Genomic DNA, 26,077 nt, shown 5'->3' on the forward strand with positions numbered 1-26,077 from the left:
TCTATTTCTTCTTTCACTCCCACCTTCCTCCCTTCCCTTACGACGCGGTTCAGGTGCCCATCAAGATATGCGAGACTGATATTGCGCCATTTCCTTTCCTCAAAAACCAATTTACCATTTATTGCCGCGGCCAGGGTTTGACCTCACGTTCTCGGGCTGAGCAGCCGAACGCCACACCCAAGGAGCCCAAACTGGTTTTTAAGGAAAGGAAATGCGCAGTATTTGTCCCATATCTCGGTGGCCACCCGAACCGCGCCGTAAGGAAAGGGAGGAAGCTGGGAGTTAGTGGAGGGCTCCGGAATAATTTAGACCACCCGGGGATCTTTAACGTGCACTGACAAGGCACAGCCCACGGGTGCATTTTGCGTTTCGCCTCCATCGAATCACGGCCGCCGCGGTCGGGTTTGAACCCGGGAACTCCAGCTCAGTAGCCGGGATAGCCCAGTCGCAATAGACAGCAGCCACGGGCGGTCACGGAGCCACCACACTGATACTGCGGCATTGAGCGCGTGTTACTGGTTAGTGTTTTTTTTTTTTTTTTTTGGGGGGGGGGGGGGGATGGAGCAGTCACTGGCTCACTTCCGTCTCAACATCAACCCCACAGGCGACGTCCACCCCACGACGCCCATTCCGATAGGGGTCTATAGCCGCCTAGCTATAAAACCAATCCCCAAAAACATGCTACCTGGCCGCCATGATACGCGCCGTCAGCTGAAAGCCCAAGCACTAGATGCCACATACCTTGCCGACGAACACGCAATATACGTAGATGCTGCACGGCAAAGTGCAAACACCTACGTGGCTTGTGCAACCACGCCACAGTCTACTCTCGTCACCGCCGCCACAGTAGTAGCTCACTCTCCGACAGCGGCAGAAGAAACCGCCATCGCGCTGGCCATCGCTGACCCACGTACGCGCACAGTCCTCAGCGACTCCAAAAGAGCAATACAAAATTACTCGGCAGGTTTTATCTGCCACCCCGCTGCACGCATCCTTCGCGGCTGCACTCCCGACCATAAGGTAAACCTGGTCTGGGTAACCGCCCACGCGGGAAACTCTGGAAACGAAGGGGTCGACCGACTAGCCCGAGGACTAACCAACCGGGCGGCCGGCCCCACGGACCCAGACGCTCTTGCCGAGGCTCCCCAGACCTTTGCCGAAATTACCAACCTCTACAGAGAGATGAGACGCCAGTTCCCGCCTCCACACCCCGACTTGAATCGAGCGCAAGCCACCTTGCTCCGCAGGTTGCAAACACACTCTATCCTTAGCCATTCTAGACTTTCACTCATCACAGACGGGGAATACGACCCCGTCTGCCAAAATTGTTACCAGGGAGAAATCGCCACCCAGGCTCACATCCTCTGGGGTTGCGCGGGAAATCCGCCCCCTCGAACCTTACTGCCAGCTCCCTCGGAAGACGGATGGAACCAACTCCTCAGAAGGCCAGACAAGAGCATCCAACTGGCACTCATTTCGTGGGCCCAGGAAGTCGTCCCACCTGGGGGCCACACCAAGCCCACCTGCCCTAAATCCCGCCAATCCATGGCAATAAAGTTGTTTCTCTGGCTCACTTCTTGGAGGACACCTCAACCACGCCGTGAGGGAAGGGAAGAAGATGGGAGTGAAAGAGGAAATGAAGAAAGAGGTGCCGTAGCGGAGGGCTCCGGAAAAAATCTAGGGGGGAGCTTTGTTGACCTAAAGTGCTGTGAGGCAAAAACCTTGAGCGCGGTGTAGCTCCTTGTGTCACTGATGTGTGGTTAAGATGTTAAGCTTTGAGTCCCAAAGGGCTCTGGTGAAACGGGCGAGAGACGGGGCCGGCCTTGTCATGCGGTGTCCCGTACTAGGGACGCCGACAATGTAGGTTGGTTTAGGTTGGTTTAGGGGGTTTAACGTCCCAAAGCGACTAACGCTATGAGAGACGCCGTAGTGGAGGGCTCCGGAAATTTCGACCACCTGGGGTTCTTTAACGTGCACTGACATCGCACAGTACACGGGCCTCTAGAATTTCTCCTCCAAAGAAATTCCAGCCGCCGCGGCCGGGATCGAACCCGCGTCTTTTGGGTCAGCAGCCGAGCACCATAGCCACTGAGCCACCGCGGCGGCATGTAGCGGGGCCACTCTGTGGCTCCCAAACTGTATTTCATCAATTAAAAGTTTTCACCACCATCACCACCTCTAAGAGTGGAACGCGACAGCGTCTTGCAACGCTGCAAGGTAGTCCAATGAACGCCATCGCCCGTTCGGCTCAACGCCTTGCTCGTCGGTAAATTGGTTTTTGAGTAAAGGAAATGTATCTGGTTAGGTTTATTGGGGTTTAGCGTCCCAAAGCAATTCAGGCTATGAGGGACGCTGTAGTGAAGGGCTCCGGAAATTTCGTCCACCTGGGGTTTAACGCGCACTGACACCGCACGGGCCTCTAGAATTTCGCCTTCATCGAAGGAAATGTATCTGTCTCGCACATCTCGGTGGACACCTGAACCTCGCCTTAACAGGAAGGGAGGAAGATGGGAGTGAACGAAGACACCGTATTCACTAGACGCGCCTTCGTTCAATCCAAACCAGCGAGCTGGCTTGGCGGAGTGGTAGTGTGCTCGTCTCGCACTCCGGAGACCCTGGTTCGATTTCCCAGCTCGACCAATTTCCTACTCAGTTTTATTTATTTATCTGAACTGACTAGAAAGGCTAATTAGGCGAATTGGTTAATTAAGCAATTAACTAAACTCAGTCCCACTTACTTGGAGCGTCACTATACGATTCCTTTAATTGGTTGCATGGCTACTAGCCATACTACAATTGGCCCCGTTTGAAATTCGCGCACTGTGACGTCACGACCATTCCGACCAATCGAAAAGCATGACATTTCTGTCGACAGCAACTGCTTACAACGATGAGGCTTTAAAGGCTTCCGCCTTAATAATTTTGTCCACCAGGTGGGGAAAGGGCGTTCGACGAAAACAGCCTGCTCCATCGACTAAGCCGCAGTGCGCGTAAAACACGTGCAGCTCGTGGGCCCTAACGTGTGGCGCTAACCAAATAAGCATAAGTGCAGAACGTAGCGCCCTCCGAATCTCGTGATATTGAGCGTGAGGGCACCCTGAGCTCGAGCTACCACTCCTCACGCCTCAGTTCGGAGTATTCGCCTCCATGCGTTTACTGCTGTTCGGAGTTTGCAGCTTTGCATCTCGTCGAGGTGAGAAGGCTTTGTTCTTTTTTGTGTATCACCTTTCAATAGCTGATGCCACGTTGCTTTTCTAGCCACATAGTGTCGTTACGTTTCGCTTTTTCAACTCGTGCTTGACGGTTAGTAAGGAAACAGTGCACGAACAATTTTGCGTTTCGCGAGTATACATGTATATCCCAGTCATGGGCCTCATGAGACCCTAAGCCGCCTCATACTCGGCTGCGTACCATTAAGACGCGAACTGCGTTCAGGCAAGGTGCACTGCCAGAAATACACTCCGACTGTCCGAATGGAATGTTCTGCTCTGCCGGTGATAGGCCCTTAGGTTGTGAGGGAAAATACGAAAAACGGCCGCCGCGGTGGCTCAGTGGTTACAGCGCTCGGCTGCTGACCCGAAAGACAAGGATTCGATCCCGGCCGCGGCGTTCAAATTTCGATGGAGGCAAATTCCAGAAGCCCTAGTACTGCACGATGCCAGGACACGTTAAAGAACCCCAGGAGGTTGATATTTCCTGAGCCCTTCACTACGGCGTCCCTCCAGCCTGAGTCGCTTTGGGACGTTAAAAGCCATAAACCATAAACCTTAACTAGGGAATTAACGCAGGCCGGAGTTCCAGGGCACGTTAAAGAACCCCAGGAGGTCGATATTTCCGGAGTCCTTCGCTACGGCGTTCCTCTAGCCTGAGTCGCTTTGGGACGTTAATACCCATAAACCATAAACCTTAACTCGGGAATTAACGCAGGCCGGAGTTCCAGGGCACGTTAAAGAACCCCAGGAGGTCGATATTTCCGGAGTCCTTCGCTACGGCGTTCCTCTAGCCTGAGTCGCTTTGGGACGTTAAAACCCATAAACCATAAACCTTAACTCGGGAATTAACGCAGGCCGGAGTCATAGCGTTCAGTGTCGAAGTAGTACACCCGGAGTGGTTCACTCCCGCTTCGTGTGACGTCGGCTAGGCTCGGACGCCGCAGCCTTGGTATGTGCTGCGATGCAGCGTCGCAAACAGCGTTACGCGCTCCGTTCGCATCTTCGACCAGCGCTCGCTATGCAGTGGCTTATGACGCTTTGTCATGTTCGGAAAGTTACATTTCATCTCTACCTGTACAATTTATGGACTAACGATGGCAGTGATTTTAGTGCGAAGCCACTTCTAGCCGCGCTACACGGGTTTACGGGGGGGGGGGGGGGGGGGGTTTAACGTCCCAAAGCGACTCAGGCTATGAGGGACGCCATTGTGAAGGGCTCCGGAAATTTCGACCACCTGTGGTTCTTGAACGTGCACTGACATCGTACAGTTCACAGGTCTCTAGAATTTCGCCTTCATCGAAATTCAACCACCGCGGCCGGAATCGAGCCCGCGTCTTCCAGGTTAGCAGCTGAGGACCATAACCACTGAGCCACCGCGGCGGCGCTGGTTTAGATATAAAATCTTGTCTCGAAACCTACTGTCAGCGTCAACGAACGCCAGTTACTTCAGAAATCATAATCATTAGGCAGTTAAATTAATACAGTCTAATGGTTAGTGCCGATGGTGAGTTCGATGCCGCTGTCGAGACGATACCCTATCAATTATTAAAATGTAGACAAAAATTGGAGGACGGCTTCGCCTTAAGGAGTGGAACGCGACAGCGTGTTGCCGCGCTGCCAGGGAGTCCACGGAACGCCATCGTCCGTTCAGCGCGACGCCTTGCCCGTTGGAAACAGCTTTGAACGCAACGCATTTTTGAGGACAGGAAACGGCTCAGTAATTGTCTGACATCTCGGTGGACGTTCGAACTCCACCGTAAGGATAGGGAGGTAGGTGTGAGTGAAAGAAAAGAAAAAAATTGAGGGGGCACTTTGACTGTCTGAAGTGCGTCGAGGCGAAAGCGTTCTCCGCACCACTTTCGCTGCTTCTCTGGCACTGGTGGCGTCACATATAATTGAGTACTAGTTCCGAAGTGATGATCAATCACTAATTAATGGTTAATTACTGATTAATGCCTGAGTACTGATTAACCGCTTATTAATGACGCTTAAAGGGCCCCTGCCCACCCCATAATCCCAAACACTCTCTACCTCACTTTGAGCGAGCCTCCTCTCCTTCCATTCCCTCCTCGAAATTTTTCTCTCCCGCTCCTCGTCGAGTAGGCTCGGCAAGGCAAAATCATCCCTTCCTTCTTCGGTGTAAGCCGGAGGCGTGGTTTCTGTGGAGTGCGTCACAGGGTGACGTCATGGCCCCGCCTTCAATAGAATTCTTTTCTTGGTTTTTGCATTTTCTCCGCACACTGAACGATCGAGAGGCGCGATCGGCTCGACCACCTAGACTTGTTAGCGAGCGCATCCTTTCATACATCTGTTTGTCATTCCCAGTTAACGAGCCACCTTTTCATTTTCTTTTAGGCCTCCCCACCGTTTCACGAGCGGAGGGGCGGAAGTCGGTTGTGTTCGAAACACACGGCGAAGCGCGGACCCGGCAACCGCCCGTTTGCTTTTCTCCATGCGTGTTTGTGTTCTGTGTGTTTGTGTCTTTTCTCCGCTCCAAAGCATATGTCATTCATTGGAGTCAAGGCGTACGCAAGATGCACGAAAGATAAGCGGTGTGTGTGCGGAGCAGTCAAGTGGGCGAGCGAGGGAAAGGCTCTGCTGCACTAGTAATTAAAACCTTGTTTTGGAGGGCTTGCATAGAAGAAAAAAATCTGAGAAGGGAGCACGTACGCAGAGCGTCTCGTGAGGTGATCACGGCGGGGGGGGGGGGGGGGGGGGGGGGGCGAACCAACTCCCTCAGTTTTACTATATTTTACTTTTTATGGCTAGGGTTCAAGGCTGTCGCCGCACGCTCCCTCCGCAGTTTTTTTTTTTGTTCCTTCATGCGGGTTTGTAGGCATGAGCCAGAACAGAAGGCGCTGCGGAAAGCCTTGTGCAGACGACGCGACGCCAAGGCTACGCCCAACCTTCTCCCGTCAGTCAGAACGATGCACCAATGGAGTGCCTTTAGCGAAAGTAGCCCCCCTTGACGTCAGCGGGGTTCAGAGTAGTGGGCCGGGCCCGTTTTTGTTGAAGGAAAGAACGAGCTGGCTTTGATTTGAATTTTCGCAGCTTTTCGGGGCGCGCATGGCTCTAGTATTTTGCAGAGGTTATCTTCGATGCCTCATCTATGCAGTGGGCTTGTTTTTCAAAAATGTCCGGACCCTGGGCAGTGGCCCTTTAAGCTTGCCCTTTAGGAGTGGAACGCGACAGCGTGTTGTAGCGCTGCCAGGGAGTCCACGGAACGCCATCGCCCGTGCGGCGCGATGCCTTGCCCTTTGAACGCAACGCTTTTCGAGGAAAGGAAATGGCGCAGTAATTCTCTGTCATCTCGGTGGACACACAAACCGCACCGTAGAGGAAGGGAGGAAGTGGGAGTGAAAGAAGACAAAAAGGGCCCGTAATGAAGAAAATGAAAATTGTATTTGAGGAAAGGAAATTACGCAGTAACTGTCTCACGTATCTCGGTGGACACCCGTCAAAATTCAGGGGGGCACTTATTTGACCTAAAGTGGGGTCACTGATGTGTGGTTAAGACGTTAAGCTTCGCTCCTAAGAGTGGAACGCGATAGAGTCTTGCAACGCTGCCAAGGAGTCCATAGAACGCCATCGCCCATTCGGTTCTACGCCTTGCTCGTCGGTAAATTGGTTTTTGAGGAAAGGAAATGTATCTGTCTCTCATTTGTCGGTGGACACCTAAACCTCGCCGGAAGGGAATGGAGGAGGATGAGAGAGAGTGAAGACACCGTATTCACTAGACGCGCCTTTGTTCATTCCAAACCGTCGAGCTGGCATGGCGGAGTTGATAGCATGCTCGTCTCGCACTCCGAAGACCGGGGTTCGATTCCCGAGCTCGACCAATTTCTTACTAGGTTTTATTTATTTATATGGCCTGACTAGAGAAGCTAATTAGGCTAATTAGGTAATTAAGCAATTAACTAAGCTCAGTCCCACTTACTTGGAGCATCACTATATGGTCCCTTCAATTGGTTGCATGGTTACTAGCCAAAGTACAATTGGCCCCGTTTGAAATTGGCGCACTGTGACGTCACGACCGTTTCGACCAACTGAAAAGCGTGACATTCTCTGTCGACAACTGCTGCTTACAACGATGAGACATTAAAGGCTTTCGCCTTAATAAATTAATATAAAAAAACAAATAAAACAAGTAAAGCGATTCAGGCGTCCACTGACCCTGGCAGCCAGTTAGCGCACTGCCTTTCCTTAAAATTGCACAGCGTTGTCAATGCCAACGCTTGCAGCGCACATCTGTCGCTACCGCCACGTAGCTAAAATCACGATTGATGGGTACACTATTCCAAGAGGGCAGTTATGCGCTTTTCCTCTGCTTTCCAAGCTCCTGCTCCATTGGTTTCGCAGCTTAAAGCGTGAGTAAGGTGTCCACTGCTGGTTACAACGGACAACGGCGACGGCGACGCCGTCAAACGCAGAAACGGGTGCCAAAGAGCTGCGCTCTAAAAATAATTTTCTGAGGCTGGGCAGCGCAAGAAAATCCGGTGCATTTTTCCAGACCACACCGAAACTAATAACTCGAGCCCTAGGAAAGCTCGGGGCCAACGCAGCGCCCACTGGTGACACGTTGGATAACTACGGCACCAAATCTGAGCAGCCTGCTCCACTGTACCACGCCATGCACTTTTATTTCATCGCTCCAAAACAACGACAATGTAGTGGGCGATACCTATCCATTTCCTTGCACCAAAAGTCTATGCTAAACCGCCAATGCTACAGACTTTCTTTTCGCAGTATCCTATCACGGCTAAATACACATTCGCCTGTAGAAGCAGCACGCGAGTCAATATTCTCATTTCTTCAATACAAAAAACGGGAAAGTTTTTTGCTGAGCTGTTTAGCGTCACTAGAACAAAAATAATGGACCGGAAGAGCAACGCTATTGGCAAACTAATCCACGGCCTCGATGTCTGCTTTTGAGGCATGGGGTGAGTGTCTAATCCATGGCGGTTAACTAATATCTGACGAATAAACAATTTAAATCGCAGGCGCACTGCAACAGCAGTGTCATGGCAACGCGGTGCAGCCCGCGGCTCAGCCACTACCACCACCTGCTGCGGAGGACAATCCTGGACAGCCAGGACCCCGTGACAGGACTGATACCCTCGCAGAAGTACGAGAACCATGCCTGGGTCCGCGACAACGTCTACTGCGCGCTCTCCATCTGGTCCCTGTCGCTAGCCTACCGCAAGAACACCGAACTGGACGAGGACCGAGCCCGCACCTACGAGCTGGAGCAGTGCTGCGTCAAACTGATGAGGGGCCTGCTCATGGCCATGATGCAGCAGATGGACAAGATGGAGAGCTTCAAGGAGACGCGCAGTCCCACCGACTGCTTGCACGCCAAGTACAACGCGGCTACCGCGGGCACCTGCGTCGGCGACGAGGAGTGGGGCCACCTGCAGCTGGACGCCACGTCCCTGTACCTTCTAGTCCTGGCCCAGATCACGGCCTCTGGCGTCCAGATCGTGTTCAACCTCGACGAAGTGGCCTTCCTGCAGAACCTGGTGTTCTACATCGAGGAAGCCTATTGCACCCCGGACTACGGAATGTGGGAGCGTGGCGACAAGACGAACCGCGGCATACGCGAGCTGAACTCCAGCTCCGTGGGCATGGCCAAGGCTGCTCTCGAAGCCATGAACGAGCTGGATCTGTTCGGAGGCCGCGGCGGTCCGTCGTCGGTGATCCACGTCCTCTCGGACGAGGCCCAAGAATGCGACGCCGTGTTGGAGTCCATGCTTCCGCGGGAGTCCAGCTCCAAGGAAGTGGACGCCTCGCTCATCTCGATCATCGGATTCCCCGCCTTCGCGGTCACCAAACCGGCAACGATACAGAAAACGCGTGAAGCCATCGTCGCCAAACTGCAGGGTCAGTACGGTTGCAAGCGCTTCCTGCGCGACGGGTACAAAACCGTTCGCGAGGAGAAAACCCGCCTCTACTACGAGCCCTGGGAGCTGCAGAGCTTCGAGAACATCGAGTGCGAATGGCCGCTGTTCTTCTGCTACATGATGATCGAGGCCTGCTTCCGCGAAGACCGCAACACTATGGACGAGTACGGCGAGCTCCTGGACCGGGTCTGCATCCGCACGGAGGAAGGGCTGCGCCTCGTGCCGCAGATGTACGCCGTGCAAGCTGACAGGGTGAACAAGGAGAGGGAGATGCCGCACACCCAGCAACGCCTGCCGATCGGCCAGATTCCGTTCTTGTGGGCCCAGTCCCTGTACATCGTGGCCCACCTCCTACAGGACGAGTTCATCTCCCCGGGCGAACTGGACCCCCTCAACCGCCGGCTGGGCATGATCGAGCGGCCGCACGTTGTCGTCCAGGTGCGTTCGGCGGCATCGTTTTCGCGGGCATAACTGCATAGCATAGGCATACGTGACCTGATTTGTACGCTGAGGACATTTTGTTCGGATTTGGTTGGTTGGTTGGCCTCAAGTAGAATGGCACATACCCACGTGCACCTAAACGCCGCAGTCGCGATTCAGTTTCTCGAGGCGCCAAATGCCACTTGCTGCCGCTTGCTCCTGTTTCCAACATTTACTGCGCATGCGCGCTTCAAGCTGGTGGTGCGTGTTCGTCCGGAGCCTCCTGTATTCTTGTTCGACTAGCTGAATTCGGGAAACATGAGGAGCGCTTCCGTAAGACGACCGTGTGAAAAAGGCGGACTGAGATGTTACCAGCCTATAAATCTGTTCCTTCATACCTATAAGCTTCTGGAATAAGCATCCATCATCAGTGGTTTAAAACTTTAAATGCGATATCATTTAGGTTGTCTCGCAAAAACGACCCGGTTTCTCCGTTTCTCCCGGGTTCTCCCTGTTTGATCGAAAGGGACCTGACGTCATCAGCACCGCCAAATTTGAAAATCTTAGCTCTGGAATCTGCGAGCACCCTCCATTGGATTATCATATGGAATTATAGCGACCTGACCCACTAATCCGCCTTAATCCTCCCACTATTTTAACTAGTCTTTCTTAATCCATTTTCTGGGGTGGGCCTACTTTCAAAATTTTGGTGGGGCTTTAGAATTTTTGGGGTGGGCCAACTACCAAACGCTAATGCTGTAAGATGTGGGTAAAAAGGACCCTAAGTTTTTCTAACCCACAGGAAATTAATTTGGGTGCTTATAAAATTACCGCTGACCGCTGTTTTTTGTACAGGCCGGTATGGCCCATAGAATGCGCACACCAGAGAGAAAAAAAAAACTGAACAGAAAATGACGTAATCCCGTATGGTTGATAGTGCCGCGTGACAGCACAGTTGTCGCTGAGGCCATTCATTAATTGATATTTCCTACCTATTAGAGAAGCGTACATTGACAGTCTTCGCGTCTTCGCAACATAACGTGTGATTCCTGAGCCATCACGTGTAACCTTTGTCGAAAACTTACAGCCCACAATCTTTGTTTCTGAACCGTGTGTAGCGGCGCTCTTGAAGCACCTATTGATGTCCTACGCTCCAGAGGGAAGAGGATGGGCGTTCCTCTCAACATTTCGAATGCTGGCGATGCATATAGAGCCAAGTCATACGGCCTTGAAGCAAACCATGTGGGCTGTATATTTTTGACAAAGGCTGCACGTGGATTGATCGTTTTGACAAGCGTGCTGTGCCCAGTATCGGTAGCCTGAAGCAGCGCTGCCAAAGATATAAAGCAAACAGAGGGGGCGCTCCGTCACTTCTGAATATATCTATGCACAGTTGGTATTTTGTCAACTTTTACGTGCGGAAAGGAAACCTAGTTTGAAGCGATTCTCCTAAGTATTTAAGAATTTTTCTCTGCTCAGTAGCAGTGACAATAACGAATAGTGCCTTGCTTCTTATAATACAGAGAATCGGATCATAAAAGATAAATCGTTATATATGTCAGCCTGGTGTTTAGGAGTCATTGCATCGAACTTGAATTGCACGGAGCGGCAGTCGGACTAGTGCACGGGAAGGCATAGTGTGCCTGCTTTCGTCGAAATGGCCTCAGCGGAATCAATTGAGCCATACAGTTCTAATGTTACCTATACCTAGAAGAGGCGAAGCAGGGGGCGTTGACTGTGCTTCTCATCCATGCCGTTCACGGTCAGCGCTGTACCATTCCCTCTCATAAACAGAATGGCAGACGCCGCGAGTAGACAACCAGACACCTTCAAATTGTGTCAGCCCTTCTGATTGGTTTAGAGGGTTTGCAGCTTCTGCGGCGTTGAGAGCAAATTTGCGAGATGGAGCAAAAAAATTGGACTAGATAGACGTGGCGTGCGGAGAAGACGGAACACAGTTCCGAGGTAAAATCGGCATACAAGCGACCCCCTGTAACCAGAGTCATCCTGCGCTCACGACTGAGTAATCCAACGTTACATTTGCGTGGCAATGTGACACGGCCGCGAAGTTTCCATGCCACAGACGCTAGCGCAACTACGTCACATGTGTACCTTTACTTTTGACGATTTTTTTCGCACTTATTGGACAGTGTTCTCGTTCGCCAAAAGGCAAACAGCGTTCGCCAAAAGGCAAACAGCGGTAGCTTTTCTAGGTTCGACATATGACACCGAAATTCCGGTCTCAACAGTTGTTGCCGAATAATCCCTACTAGCTAGATCGGCCAGCTTTCACAGAATATGTGCAAACTGAACAGCGCCCAGTGGCGTAAACTGCGGCCAGTGCACCGAGTAGGCTAGTGTCTTTCCTTGCTATCCAGGTGGTTCTCCTGGCAGAGAACTCGTCTATGAGGGACAAGCTTTCCGGCTTGTGTCCGGACATCCAGAAGCTGACCCAAGTGCACCACCTTTTCGAAGTGCACCCTGCGAGGGTTCTGGGCAAACTCTACTCGCACCTCGGCCAGAACCGGAAGATGGGCCTCACAGGACGTGCTTGCTGCGACGTCGGCCTCCTGGCCACCAGTAAAATTTACAGCCTCGGCGAGAGCCTGTTCGTCTTCACGCCGCAGAACCTGGACAGCGAGGAGTTCCACCTCGTCAATGACGTTGACCTGTTCGTCAGCACGCTTCGCTCTGACCTCGCCGTGCTACGCTCCCACTGGCACATCCTGGGCCGCCCCACAATGGTCGTCATTTTGAGGGAGCAGCACCTGGTTTACGGCGAGCTGCCTCCCTCGCTGCGCCAGACCATAAAAAAACTCAAGCACGGCTACATCAACAGCACTCGGGTTTGCCTCGGCAAGCTCGACGACTTCCTCAGCACCTCGTGCATCGCCAGTCTCGGTTTCCTGGGCAACAGTGAGGACGGAGAACCGGACATCTTGCCGGCTGGCATCCAGGAGTACCTCGACCACCAGATCCGCCACCCCGCTCTGCTCCGGCCGAGTCTGATGCAGAACCCGATCCTGTCCGGCGCGTCGAGCGCCGCGGGGCGCCGTAAGTCCGTGGCCGCCGGAATTATCAGGCGCAGCCGTTCCATCGTGGCCCACGAGGCGGGCGGAGTGCCAGAGGGCGCATTCGCCATAGCTTCCTCTCTGAGCGTATATTCGGCGGGGCCTTCGGCATCCTCATCCCGCCGGACCTCCATCGACGAAGAGCCCTACATCACCGCCCTCGAGCAGCATATGGACCAGGTGGCCGAGCAGGAGCTTCTCGTCACGCTGCGAGAGACAGCGTCGCTCGAGGAGAAAGGGGACATCCTCCACTTCCTGTCCATACGCAAGGGGCTCTCCTGGGACACCGGTTTGGGCCACCCGTACTCGGTCATCACGGTCAAGGACCTCTTCCAGGAGTTCTACGAGCGCGCGTGCGAAGAGCGCAAGTGGGCGCTGGTGCGCCACTTCGCCAGCTCGCTCGGAAAGCGGGTCGCCGATCTGGCCAAGTCCGTCACCGCCCTGCTGGTGCGCCAGAAGCAGGTCACGGTGGGCATGCCGTCACTCAGCGAAGAGATGATCACGCGGCCCCTGACCACCAAGGAGATGCGCACGATGATCGCGCGCGTGCACAAGGGCGACCAGAGCACGGCCATGCTCACCCAAGAGCTGCTCACCTACCTGGCCATGTTGATACGAGAGAACCCGCTCTTCTTTAGCGAGATGCAACGTCTGCGCGTCGGTCTCGTGATTCAGGTTTGTGGCCCCGCCCTCCTGCATGTCGCTTTGGAAGCATGTCCTCCAGTCCACGTGACAGAGCATTATTTAAAAGCGCCCATTAAGGCAATGAAGCCTCGCAGGACTCTTTGTTACGTTGTGTAGTTTAGGTATTGTCGCGCCCCTCTAAATTCTGCATGCACCTAATATGGCTGTCGCATGAGCGCGATAGTCTCAGAACTGGGACAGCGCTCGGCAAGCCCTCAGGGCTGATGGTCAATGTGGTCATCGTCCTATAGGGTTTTACTCTTTGCCAGTGGGCGAGAATCGAGGTGGTCTAAAGAACAGTACAGTATGGCGTGTGTTGACAGTAGTTGCTTAGACACTAATAAAGGATAAACCCAATATAACTGCTTAACCTAGCTTTGCCTAGCACCTCATTCAGTGCCACGTAACCACGCAGGTGATGGTGGCGGAGGTCGCGCGCAGGTCCAGGTGCGGCGTGGACGACGCTGCCGACCTGCTGCTTGCCCTGAGCCCCTACGATATGCAGTCGCTGCTGATAGATGTCATCAGCGGCAAGGAGCGGCAGGAGGACCAGAGCATACGCACGCTTCCGGGCCCCAGCCCGAGCCTTCCGCCCAACAAGAGGAACGAAGCCGACGCCTTCGTGCACCAGAGCGAGTTCGAGGAGTCGACGCTCACGACCGATCGTCCGGTATGCGTGTCCTCCATGTTGTGCGCCGACGGGACGCGGAGCGAAAGGTCTATGTATGGGATGCGAGATGTTCCAGACAGGCGAGCTGTAGTTGGCAGTCTCGATGGAGGTTAATACGGGCTAGGAGAGGGAAGACCAATGTTGTACAAACCTTGGTTTCAGGTGTGGACGGTAAACTGCAGCATCGCATTGTAGACATTGTGTTCAGTGTAGATGCAAATTTTCTGTGCTGTTGCATGCAAAAATGATGGACGTACAGTACAACCTCGTTATATCAAGTCTAATGGGAGCCGGTATGCCTGCGTTGTGGTCACTACTTCGCTGTAGCAGTCGGTCACCTTGGCCACACCTGTCGCATGCCAACTTGCTCGCCCACCAATTTGTTGAGCGAGGATACATAGGACAACATTTGCTCCTCCAAAGCAGTTTAAACCTTAACTGAGTGCCTACTATAAGCGGTAGAGTATGGAAACACCAGCCGAATACATCAGCGTCACTAGTGGGCACCAATTTCTCCCGCGGCCCACGAGGGCTTCATAGGCGGCTTGAGAGCCTAGAAAACTGACCTTGTAGCGATAATCTCACTAAGGACTGGGAGAGACGTATTCTGAATATTTATCCCCGCTCTCTTGGCGCTGAAGTCGATACAGGCCTCGGTAAAATTCGGTCGCAAATTCCCGTTTTCGTTGGCTTTTTCGCATAGCGCATGAGCGCGCTGGATGCAACAGAGCCACAACAAGGTTTTGCCCCATGACAGCAATGTCCTGTGGCGGAGATTGACCATGTCAGGCCGATTTCTACTACGGCCACCTTTTGGTAAGCTTGAAATGATCTTTCGCTTTCAGCTTACACCGCACTGTCACCAACCTTGGCCGTGTGAAAGCAGCGGGACACGTCAATACCGCTTAGCACACGAGCCACACTGTCAGACAAACCACGCGAACACTTCGCGAAAACGGAAACCACTACACGCGGTTCCTGAAAGGCGCAGCTCCCTTGCAGCAGATAATGAGTAGAGAGAAGGTTGGAGAAAAGAGGAACTGCGATGCCCTTGTGTCGCAGCGGGCAATGCGCAAAGCGCTGTCTGACACAGCGCACATACGCCTCGTGCAAGCTTATTCGCGCTGATACCGGCGAATCGTCCGGGGGAACTCTCCGCGCGAGATCCGCTTGAGGTCGGAAAAGTTTTGCGCATGTTTGGTGCGTTGATCTACAGTGCGGCTGCAGAGCTGTTGCACACCGTTACAAACAGATGTCACTATCAGCAGCAGTCTACCTACTTCCACTGCACAACGAATGCCTTTCTCGTATCCCTCCAATTAACCCTGTCCTGCGCTAGCTGCGGCCGCCTAATCCCTGCAAACTTCCTAATCTCATCCACGCATAGTTGCTACTCCGCATCGTTGTTTGTAGTTAGCCCGCTTGTTTGTGTCGCTCTGCGATTTCCTAAGCAGCTCACAAACTTCTTTAGCAATGTAATGACTTGCTGCCGCCCCTGCTGCGGTTGCCTTCTTTCGGAATCCAATCCGTTATCCTTATTACCATTGGTTGTCTTGCTTTCGCATTACATGCCCTGAGCAACCCATTTCCTCTTCTTCATATTCACTTGTACAGGCACTGACAAAAGTAAACGGAGCACGCAACTGTCTTCGAATATTTTTCACGCGTCACCTAACTGAAATTTCCACCAGTGGTGCGCGCATGCTGGTAGAGGAGGTTGGTGGGCTTTCTTGTAGACAAACAACGCTTCTTCATTACCAATTGAGAAAGCGTGATTGCATTTCGAACGCAATAGCGTGCTCCGTTTACTTGTGGCCGCGTCTGTACATCATCAACTCGCGTTGATTCTCTGACCTCTACCGGTTTCTTAACATTACACTTTTTTCCGTAGCTGGCGGCGTTGTCTTCAATTTAAGTTGAACCCTTCTCGTTAACCTCCACGTTTCTGCTCCTTAGGTCGGTACTGATAAGGTACAGCTGCTATATTGCTACGCGACGGCAAGCCGATGAAAACAGCCCGACATGACCGATAGTGATGGCACGATTTAATGGCTGCGGGGCTAGCGCGAATTCTTGCGCGTGGCGCTGTCCACTTCTTCGTCTGCTTCTAGTCAATGACAATATACTTTCCTCTTGCGAAGAAAGGCGGGAGTTTAGCCAGAAGGTGTTCTGGTTGGCTGCCCTGCGCTGGGGGAGAGGGACATGCGGATGAAAGGGAACGAGGGAAACGCTAAAACTGGCGGACTTTCACGAGTTACTCGGGTAAGCTCGGGTAGTAACTCGGGTAAGCTCGTGTAAGTTCGGACGAGCGTCGTGATATCTGCGCGAGAGGTTTCTCGGGAAGAGCAACATGGGTCGCAAAATCCCGTCGGGTGGCTGGGATAGAATATGAGGGCTCGTCGCCATCTATGAATCTTAAGTAGGAATTACCAATTCAGCATACATGGGCATTAAACCACTAATGATATCATGCCACTCCCCTAAGGCGGAGTTTAAGTGCCCCCTCCAACTGAAGAATGAATACCTGCTTTCGCAGGTGTACTCGGTTCAACTACGTTAAGCCCGTATCGATATTTTTTATGCTGTTGACAATTGCGCGCCACTGGGATTCGAACCGCTGTCCTTTTCACGCGGGGCGCACTCTCTACCTCTGCCTCTAGGCCATCGCTGCAACTCCTGCAAATCGATGTACTCAGTGCGAAAACGGCCAAGGGGCTCCTTTGTAGTTTGTTATATTCACTTGCAGGAAAATTTTACTGCGCAAAAGCGAGATGTACGATACATTCGCATCTATGGGAGGTCCCAAAGAAAACAGCTATTGCTTTGTTATATCCATTACTTCATTATAAACGTTTCCCTTCACTACGGCGTCCCTCATAGCCTGAGTCGCTTTGGGACGTTAAACCTCATAAACCAAACCAAACCAAACCGTTTCGTTATATCGTTGCTGCAGTAAAGAATTTATATTTGAGCTCTAACGTTAGTCTGGGCCAGTTGACTTGCTTCTTTCTGCGTAAGCCAGCATGCCGTTTTAGGACACGTCGGACTTAATACGTGACAGAGCGGATAGTATTGAAGGTTTGGTCTGACGGAGGAAGTGTTGCTTTTGGCATGGCGCTTATGCGGCTTGCCTTCTGAGCGCGCCTGTCCCCTCCGCAGGTCGGACTGTGGCTGCGTCGTCGGAAGCTGGACGGCGCCCTAAACCGGGTGCCCGTGGACTTCTACACGTTCGTCTGGGCCATCCTGGAGCGCTGCCCCGGAGTCTGGGTGCGCGGATACTGCCTGCCTCAGGCGCTCACCAAGGAGATGACGCCTGGCGAGATCAACTTTGCTCTGCGCGTTGAAGAAATGCTCAACAAGGTCGGTATGGCTGGTAAATTTACTGCACGCCTGTCTTTCGGGGGTATACTGTCGCAGTGACCTTCAGATCATGGGAGTAACTGCAAAGTGTGCCTCAACTCTTACCATCTGACCGGAACGGCGCAAGGATATTCGTAGTCAAAGGGGAGGGGGGAAGCGTGTACTAAATTTTTGCTCGCATAATGCCTCGGTGGCATTACTCATCATAAAGGTCGACACGAGCTTCGGAGATTCGCTTGTCAGCCGCATTTGAATGCAGGCGCAGATTTAAGAGGGGCGAGGGGTGCGGTCTTTCAGTGAGAAATTTTACATAAAAAATCCATGTTGAACCCCGTCTTTTTTTAAGCATGAAATGCTTTTAGCTCCCGTTGTCGGCAGTGTGGCAACGTCACTCCGAGACCAAAAGCCAACATCCGGGAACTGAATTCCACTCATCCGGCCACTGAAACGAGAACATCCGGGCACGGTACGAGATTTAACGAGATTTAACGAGACTCTCTAAGCCCTCCTACAGGACGGCATACAAGCGCCGGTAGCTTCGCTCCGAACGGGTGGTGGCGTTCCTCCCTTCCTGTACGGTGCGGTTCGGGTGTCCACCGAGATGACAGAGAATTACTGCGCCATTTCCTTCCCTTTCCTCAAAAAGCCTTGCGTTCAAAGGGCAAGGCATCGCGCGGAACGTGTGGTGGCGCTCCGTGGACTGCCTGGCAGCACTACAGCGCGCTGTCGCGTTCCACTCCTAAAGGCGAAGCTTAAGCGTCATTAATTAGCAGTTAAATAGTATTTAGTCATTAATCAGTAATTAGTCACAAATTATTACTTCGTCATCAGTTATGTGTGACGTAATTAAGTGGTGACGTCACCAGTGTCACATAGGCAAAGTGGTGCGGAAAACGCTTTCGCCTCTAAGCACTTTACACAGTTTCGAACGCGCTGCATATACACTCTTGTCAGGTCTGCGTCTCGTCGAGTCCGCGTACGCTTCGTGTTATGCCCGTAAACATTTCATGCTTACTCCACTCTCGGTTGCGGGAGAGGCAGACATTTTTTTTTAACCTTAACCCCAGAGTAAGAGATGTGCGGGTTGTGAAGCATCACACACGATTGTGGAGTGCTAGCCTTCTGTCGAATGGATGGAGATGAGCAGTGGAAGTAGAAAAACATGACCGGGGCACTCACGCGCGCTTTACATCATGGCAGAGGGGCGCGGATGTACGAAAGCAACTGGTTGAAGCAGCAGTATATACGGCTGTGTCTTTCTTAGGAGCTTGTATGTGAACGGCGACAGCAGTCGCCGTCGTGTTCTTGTTTCATAGCTTGTTTGTACCGAGCGACACTAGTCGCTGCCTTGTTGTTTTTGTCTTTGTGAGGGACTATGGTCCCTTTGTATGAATAATGTCCAATAAAATTCTCTTCAAAGGAGCTTGTGCAGGCCGCATGACAAGTTTTGTATACGACAGGACTTCCTGGTGGTCAATACGTGGTCAATACCCAAGCTACGACCCGAAAGACTTTTTATTTTTTCGAACGCGCTGCATATACATTCTTGTCAGGTCTGCGTCTCGTCGAGTCCGTGTACGCTTCGTGTTATGCCCGTAAATATTTCATGCTTACTCTACTCTCGGTTACGGGAGAGGCAGAGATTTTTTTTTTCAGTACGCATAATCCTCCACCCACTACCCATCATTACCCTTTAGAGAAATGTAGAACCTTTACTACTAACGCAAAGTTGTCACATCACATTGTTGGATCATCTGTGCCTTTTTTCTGAGCGTGTATGTGTCAGTGTCAGGGTGGCCTGCTGAAAGGTACCCTGCAACAATGCCGTAGTCTTGCATGGTGAAAAGCAACTTACCACCTGCTTGCCCGTGCCAAGGCATAGCAATTAGCCTATATGTTTCAGTGCTGTTTTTTTTTTTTACCCCACCTCATGTACTTTGCACTTGTACTTGGTCATCTTTACTTGCTGTAGTTTTATTCCCGCTCTCTACATTGGATTTCTAGTCCCTTTTAATCTCTCTTAACACCAGCATTTGGCTTTACTCTAGCCCATCTCACCTAGGCTGCCAAGACCCGCCGGTTTTAATCACACATCGTTTTTGCGCTAATTGGGGTCTAACCCGCCCTTACTCCAAAAACCCCCCGCCCCGCTAGCTAACCAGCGCGCATCACTGCAGTCGAGTAGGCTTTAAGTATGTTAGCCTAATTAAGCAATGACACATGCCGTTCGCTAAGCCGAAGCCTCTTTGGTTTCAGCTCCTGCCAAATGAGGCTGCAGAGCAAACCGCCTTTCATTAGAGAGTTTTAGTATTGCGGGCTTTGCGTAATTGCGTGCATAGCGGAATAGCGGGTCCAGAGTGCGCATGCGCAGAACGCTATTAGAGAGTTTTAGTATAGCGTTAGCGTGATAGCGGACCTAAGGGAAATTACGTTAGCGTGCCGCAAGCAACTTATCCCCACATACAGTTTTAGTATAGCGTTTTGAAAACGTTAAACGCCATCTGCTTGACATGGATGCGAATGGTCCTTCTAAAATGGTCGACACGGCCGCTAACTTGCCAAATTATAATATTTCCGAGTTTTTATACGAATTATTAGTGCAGTGTTCATTTTCGTCTGCAAAATGACCCCGAAATTACAATAAAATGAAATAAAACCGTAAAACAGTGGCGCCATCTAGTAAAGGCAATGTCAACTACAAGCCGTTGGTGCAAGAATATTTGCCATTACATGACGTCTAATGTTCAAAAAACTTATGTAAATTTAATATAAACTCTTTTTACATAATTTAAGTTCATAAAACATCGCGAAAAACCTCCAAATCTATTTTTGTCTCGTTCCAGACGTTTTTGCTAGGTTTCTGCTGCGTTTCGGGTCGTTGCAGACGGTAGCAGTGCAGCTCGAGTTTCCATTAGGCTTGCGCGCTCCAGAATCGAGAGCGTATCTCAAAAATTGGGCTGAATTGCAGCTTAAACTTTATCGTCGAAGCAAGGTAAGTCATAGCGAAAACCAACAACACTAGTAGTTGCCGGTAAACATGCCGACCGGAATCGCAAGAGCTGCTGAATCGGCTGAAGCGGGCGGCTCTCGCTTGAAAGGACGCCGCCATGTTTCCACGCTAAGGGCGCAAAAGCCGCTGAAAATTGCGTGCGTACGCTAACGCTATTTCCCCGTTAGCGTTCTGCGCATGCGCACTCTGGACCCGCTATTCCGCTATGCACGCAATTACGCAAAGCCCGCAATACTAAAACTCTCTATTAGCCATAGAGTTTCTTACTATTACCTAGAGGGAAAGCTGGCGGCGCTGCACTTCAGCCACCATGGACGCCCAAAGCATCATGGGGCGGTGAGCTACTTGTTGCGGCACAGTCGTAATTTTTTGGGAACATGGAGTGGCACTACTAAGACATTTCATTCCGAAAACGCTGTTCATGTGTGCGCAGACGACTTTCGCGCGAACGCAGTGGGCAAAACCCATAGTAGTGAAACCGCGACGACACACGACGCCAATAAAAGGTTTCACTTTTCCGAAATGCCATTAAAAAACCTCTTATAGTATTTAAGCAACAACATCTTTTTTGAAAGCATATTTACTTTTAAAAGTGCGCCTGTTAATTACGAAATATTAGTTTTTGTAGTGTTCACTACTTGGCCAATAGGAGAGCGAGTCGTCTCTTATTTTGGGCAAACTTTGCACTTAAATGCTTTTCTGCTCGTTTGTTGCAATCATTAGACAAAATATTGAATGTTAGGATGTTTGTAGTTATCAAACAGCTTTATTTTTCTATTATTTTTTGGCCAAAAGTTGCAGTTCCGCAACAAGTAGCTCACCGCCCCATGATGCTTTGAGCGCCCATGGTGGCTGAAGTGGTCTCGAGGGGTCGCCATGCAAACTCCCATAGACGGGCTGCCAGCTTTCCCTCTAGGTCATAGAGTTTCTTACTATTACCTAGAGGGAAAGCTGGCAGCCCGTCTATGGGAGTTTGCATGGAGACCCCACGTGACCACCTCAGCCACCATGGGCGCTCAAAGCATCATGGGGCGGTGAGCTACTTGTTGCGGAACTGCAACTTTTGGCGAAAAAATAACAGAAAAATAAAGCTGTTTGATAACTACAAACGTCCTAACGTTCAATATCTTGTCTAACGATTGCAACAAACGAGCAGAAAAGCATTTAAGTGCAAAGTTTGCCCAAAATAAGAGACGACTCGCTCTCCTATTGGCCAAGCAGTGAACACTATAAAAACTAATATTTCGTAATTAACAGGCGCACTTTTAAAAGTAAATATGTTTTCAAAAAGATGTTGTTGCTTAAATGCTATAAGAGGTTTTTTAATGGCATTTCGGAAAAGTTAAACCTTTTATTGGCGTCGTTTGTCGTCGCGGTTTCACTACTATGAGTTTTGCCCACTGCGTTCGCGCGAAAGTCGTCTGCGCACACACGAACAGCGTTTTCAAAATGAAACGTCTTAGTAGTGCCACTCCATGTTCCCAAAAAATTACGACTGTGCCGCAACAAGTAGCTCACCGCCCCATGATGCTTTGGGCGTCCATGGTGGCTGAAGTGCAGCGCCGCCAGCTTTCCCTCTAGGTAATAGTAAGCAACTCTATGCTCTAGGTAATAGTAAGAAACTCTATGCTATTAGCGTTGCGGCAGTTGCGGCTTTTGCGCCCTTAGCGTGGAAACATGGCGGCGTCCTTTCAAGCGACAGCCGCCCGCTTCAGCCGATTCAGCAGCTCTTGCGATTCCGGTCGCCGTGTTTACCGGCAACTACTGGTGTTTTTGCTTTTCGCTATGACTTACCTTGCTTCGACGATAAAGTTTAAGCTGCAATTCAGCCCAGTTTTTGAGATACGCTCTCGATTCTGGAGCTCGCAAGCCTAATGGAACCTCAAGCTGCACTGCTACCGTCTGCAACGGCCCGAAACGCAGCAGACACCTAGCAAAAACGTCTGTAACGAGACAAAAATAGACTTGGAGGTTTTTCGCGGTGTTTTATGGGCTTAAATTATGTAAAGAGAGTTTATCATAAATTTACAAAAGTTTTTTGAACATTATACGTCATGTGATGGCAAATACTCTTGCTCCAACGGCTTGTAGTTAACCTTGCCTTTACTAGATGGCGCCACTATTTTACGTTTTTATTTCATTTTATTTTAATTTCGGGGTCATTTTGCAGACGAAAATGAACGCTGCACTAATAATTCATATAAAAAACTCGGAAATATTATACTTTGGCAAGTTAGCGGCAGTGTCGACCATTTTAGAAGGGCCGTTCGCATCCATGTCAAGCAAATGGCGTTTAACGTTTTCAAAACACTATACTAAAACTGTCTTTGCGGATAAGTTGCTCGCGGCACGCTAACGTAATTTCCCTTAGGTCCGCTATCACGCTAACGCTATACTAAAACTCTCTATTACCTTTCCGGCTCTCTTTCACTCGCAAGTATTCCTGCCTCCTCCGCCAGTGCTATGAGAGCGAGCGAAAACACCCCGCAACTCGCGGCATATCACGGGAGGTGGCCGAAAGCAACTTAACGCGTTCGTTTCCTTGGCAAGGCATGCAGGGCTTATAGGGAAGCATTCACAAGCCATACCGGTAGCCCGTGCTGTGACATAAGCCACTGCTCCTCAAGCCCATATAACCACTCCATACGGAAGTGGGGACTACGCCACACAGCGACATTTGACCGAATCGAGGCGTCGGAAACACTCCCACTGCGAAATGCGATACGACTGACATTGAAAAGAGAGGAGGCCTGGGCTGAGCCGAACCGTTCAGAACGCTTCTGTAGCAGTAGTGCAATAGGCGCTGCCCCAAACGTGCTCATCGTCGTTTTACAAGGGTAGTTTAGGGCTGTCCTAAAGAGATAAAAAAAATTGATAAGCCCTACAGTCTTAAAGACATTAACGTTCGCCTTCCCGACATTAACGACGGCTGTTAATGTCCTGTTTTGCGGGCTCTCGTCGTTTGCCGTCCGACATCCGTAGTAGTGCGTGGAGGAGAGAAGGAAAAGGGAAAGGGGAGGAGAGAGGAAGAAAGAGTGCTGGAGTGAGCGTGGCCACAGCCGAACTGGACGAGAGTGCAAGCCGCCGCCCAACACCGACTAGACTTTCGAGGTCGTATAGTTCCCGCTCCTTGACGTCGCGAGGTGGACGCGTGTGCGTGTCGCCACCATGCGTGCAAGAAGGGAAAGCGGGCGCGAATTTGCGAACTCAAGACAGCCGTATGACTTGGGCACGGATAAATCTCCGAACGCGGCCTCCCTGTCCAACCGCCGCGTCTATACCGGCCGTGACGTGAAGTGCGGCGAGAGAAACAAGCGAGTCACGTTACTTTACGGCTCGAAGCGACCGGGTTGTAGTTTCCGACGCATAGTTCGATGTGATGAACCAAAGAACCCCAGGTGGTCGAAATTTCCGGAGCCCTCCACTACGGCGTCTCTCATAGCCTGAGTCGCTTTGAGACGTTAAACCCCATAAACCAAACCAAACCAGAACTTTCCGGGATGGTTACCACACTGCATGTAACGCGAATTGCAGTGACAACTCAGGAGCAGAACTCAACCAGACTGAGTGGTCGCGGCGTCTTCAGCAACTACGCGGATTCCATCCCCAGTCTCTGACAGCCCTCAATGTCATGTCCGTTGAGGTCACATGTGCGCGACAGTCATCGCGCCCATGTCATCCTTGGGGACTTCTGATCTTTTGTCGCTGAAATTGACGACATAGAGCGGTAACCGTCCTGAAGTTTTTTTTTTTATTATTATTATGCATTCGCAGCTAGATGTCGTCACAAACCGCGTCGAGGGCGTGGGAGATACTCCCTCATGAAGGTTATTTTCTCACGAAGAAACGCGTGTGTAAGGCGGTCCACAAGTTCCAGAGACTATTTGCTGCGGTTTCTGGTAGCACATAGACGCTGTCCAAATTTATCCAGTGCCGCTTTAAAAGCAAAGCTTTTCAACTTTCAAACCGAGCTTTCTACAGGGAGTTTGTATCTTTAAGTAAACATTTCCACGGCAAATGTTCGAAGCTGCTGAAGCTGTCGATTTTTCATAACTCATATACTACCAGGCAGATGTGAATCTGCAGGAGGTAGTGGCTAGCGAGAATTCCCAGCCAACCACGAATCGATTGAGGTCCTTCCCCTGCGAAAATACACTGGGACATTTCCGGCCACCCAAAGTGAGTTTAAAAGTTAAATGGTTAAGCGATTCTGCTACAACTGATCATGACGTTCGAGGCGCATTCCTAGGCGCACCTGGTGGTGGTAAAACTTTATTGTCATAAACACAAGAAGGGTGAGGGGGTTAGTAGTCATCTTAAAATATCTTGCGCGGGCCGCCACGACGGCGTCAGGTGGCGGGAAGTTCATTCTTCCGGGCGACCTCTAGGACTAAGGTCATTGTCCCGTGTTATGTCTCCGGATCCGAGCGGAGCAACGCAGCTGTCTCCCACTGATTTTGACTAAATAGCTGGTACTCGTTAGTATGTGATATAAATTAGCGTTAGAATAAATGCATAAAAGGCAGCAGGACCGATATTCTGCGGGGTAAATGAGGGAACATATATAGAGGTTCGGGAAGGTATGTGCACGGGTTTGCAGTTGCCTTCAGACAACTTGCTCCGATTTGGTTAGGGACTTCTGCGGGGGTGGAGGGGGGTAGGGAGTGGGGGGATATCTTAATCTGCACATCGTCTCTTCGCTCAACCTTCAAGAAACAGTGGATCGCTGCCTGGCGTGGCACTGAAGCACAGCTTTGGAAATCCTTCGCTAACTTAAAGCATGCGTCTTATATACAAAGAAAACCAAACAGTACTAAATTGGGGCTTTCAGTTCTCAATTTCCTGAGGAGGCCTTTCGTGTATAGGTCTTCAAGACGTACAGTATGTATTTGCCAAAAGTAACCAGGCTGCATGGTTTGCTTCTCATTCGTATAGTATAGCCCTCACGGCTTCTCTAAATATCAAAAAGGTCTTTGAAGGTGAGGACAGGGGTTCTTCTTACCATACAGAGATTTAGAGCTTCAGGACTGGCGTAATAGCTTTAATACACGACTGAGAAGCAAACCGTGCAGCCTGGTCACTTTTGGCAAACACTGTACGTGTAAGCGGCATTCACTGAAGGCATATGCAAGCTTTACAAGGGCGCCATGAGAATTTGCTCCTTATTTTGGCACGCGTAACTTACTCCCGGGAAGTTAAAATTCCTCAGCCCTCAGTCTCTGTCCCAATCCAGGTCCCTGAGCCCGAGTACCGGCAGCTGCTGGTCGAGGCCCTGATGGTGGTCAGCCTGGCGGTGGAGCACGACGTCGTGGCCGAGTTCAAGATGCCCATCGACGTCGAGTCTCTGGTGCAGCGGGCCAACGCGCTGTTCCTTGAGGACCAGCGCCAGTGCAGGGGCGACGCCACGCTGTGCTGCGCCAGCCTGACGCGGCCCTGCCTCTCGCCCTGCCAGAACTCCGTGGGCGTCTGCGAGCACTTCTACGACACGGCACCCAGCGGCGCGTACGGCACCATGACCTACCTGATGCGCTCCGTCGCGTACTGCTTGCCGGACGTCAATGTCTCCGTGCTGGACTGCGTGCTGTCGTGAATTCGCGTCTTCGTTTTGCCCTTATCTTCTGCACATCCTCTTTTCGTTATCTTATCTTTGTTGCTGTTTAGCTTCGATATTGCAGGAGTTGTGTTTAAGTCATTCAGCTCCTACTATGCTATGAGTGAGGGTCATTTCAAATAAATGTGTTGTGCTCTTC

The 26,077-nt window shown here is 51.2% G+C and overlaps 1 protein-coding gene across 2 annotated transcripts; it reads left to right on the plus strand.

The window, feature by feature from the left end:
- The first annotated feature begins 2,935 nt into the window (after nt 1–2,935).
- On the plus strand, nt 2,936–26,077 carry LOC149359457 (putative phosphorylase b kinase regulatory subunit alpha). 2 transcript variants are annotated; one of them, XM_089571673.1, is made up of 6 exons: nt 2,936–3,193; nt 8,213–9,550; nt 11,911–13,278; nt 13,703–13,957; nt 17,117–17,321; nt 25,561–25,704. In XM_089571673.1, exons 2-6 carry the CDS (start codon nt 8,234–8,236, stop codon nt 25,566–25,568), a joined length of 3,153 nt encoding a protein of 1,050 aa, XP_089427799.1. In that variant the 5' UTR covers nt 2,936–3,193; nt 8,213–8,233; the 3' UTR covers nt 25,569–25,704. The 2 variants fall into 2 exon arrangements, with proteins under 2 accessions (XP_089427799.1, XP_089427797.1); XM_089571671.1 differs by having other exon boundaries at nt 2,937–3,193; nt 17,117–17,317; nt 25,561–26,077.

The sequence above is a fragment of the Amblyomma mixtum genome, chromosome 2 (assembly GCF_055824585.1).
Source record: "Amblyomma mixtum isolate Tamu chromosome 2, ASM5582458v1, whole genome shotgun sequence".
Taxonomy (NCBI): domain Eukaryota; kingdom Metazoa; phylum Arthropoda; class Arachnida; order Ixodida; family Ixodidae; genus Amblyomma; species Amblyomma mixtum.

What these genes read in the sequence shown, in the direction of transcription:
- LOC149359457 (XM_089571671.1), top strand. Translation starts at nt 8,234, where the DNA reads ATGGCAACGCGGTGCAGCCCGCGGCTCAGCCACTACCACCACCTGCTG. An exon ending in GGCCGCACGTTGTCGTCCAG is followed by an intron (nt 9,551 to 11,910) that starts GTGCGTTCGGCG and finishes CTTGCTATCCAG; the next exon opens with GTGGTTCTCCTGGCAGAGAA. An exon ending in TTGAAGAAATGCTCAACAAG is followed by an intron (nt 17,318 to 25,560) that starts GTCGGTATGGCT and finishes GTCCCAATCCAG; the next exon opens with GTCCCTGAGCCCGAGTACCG.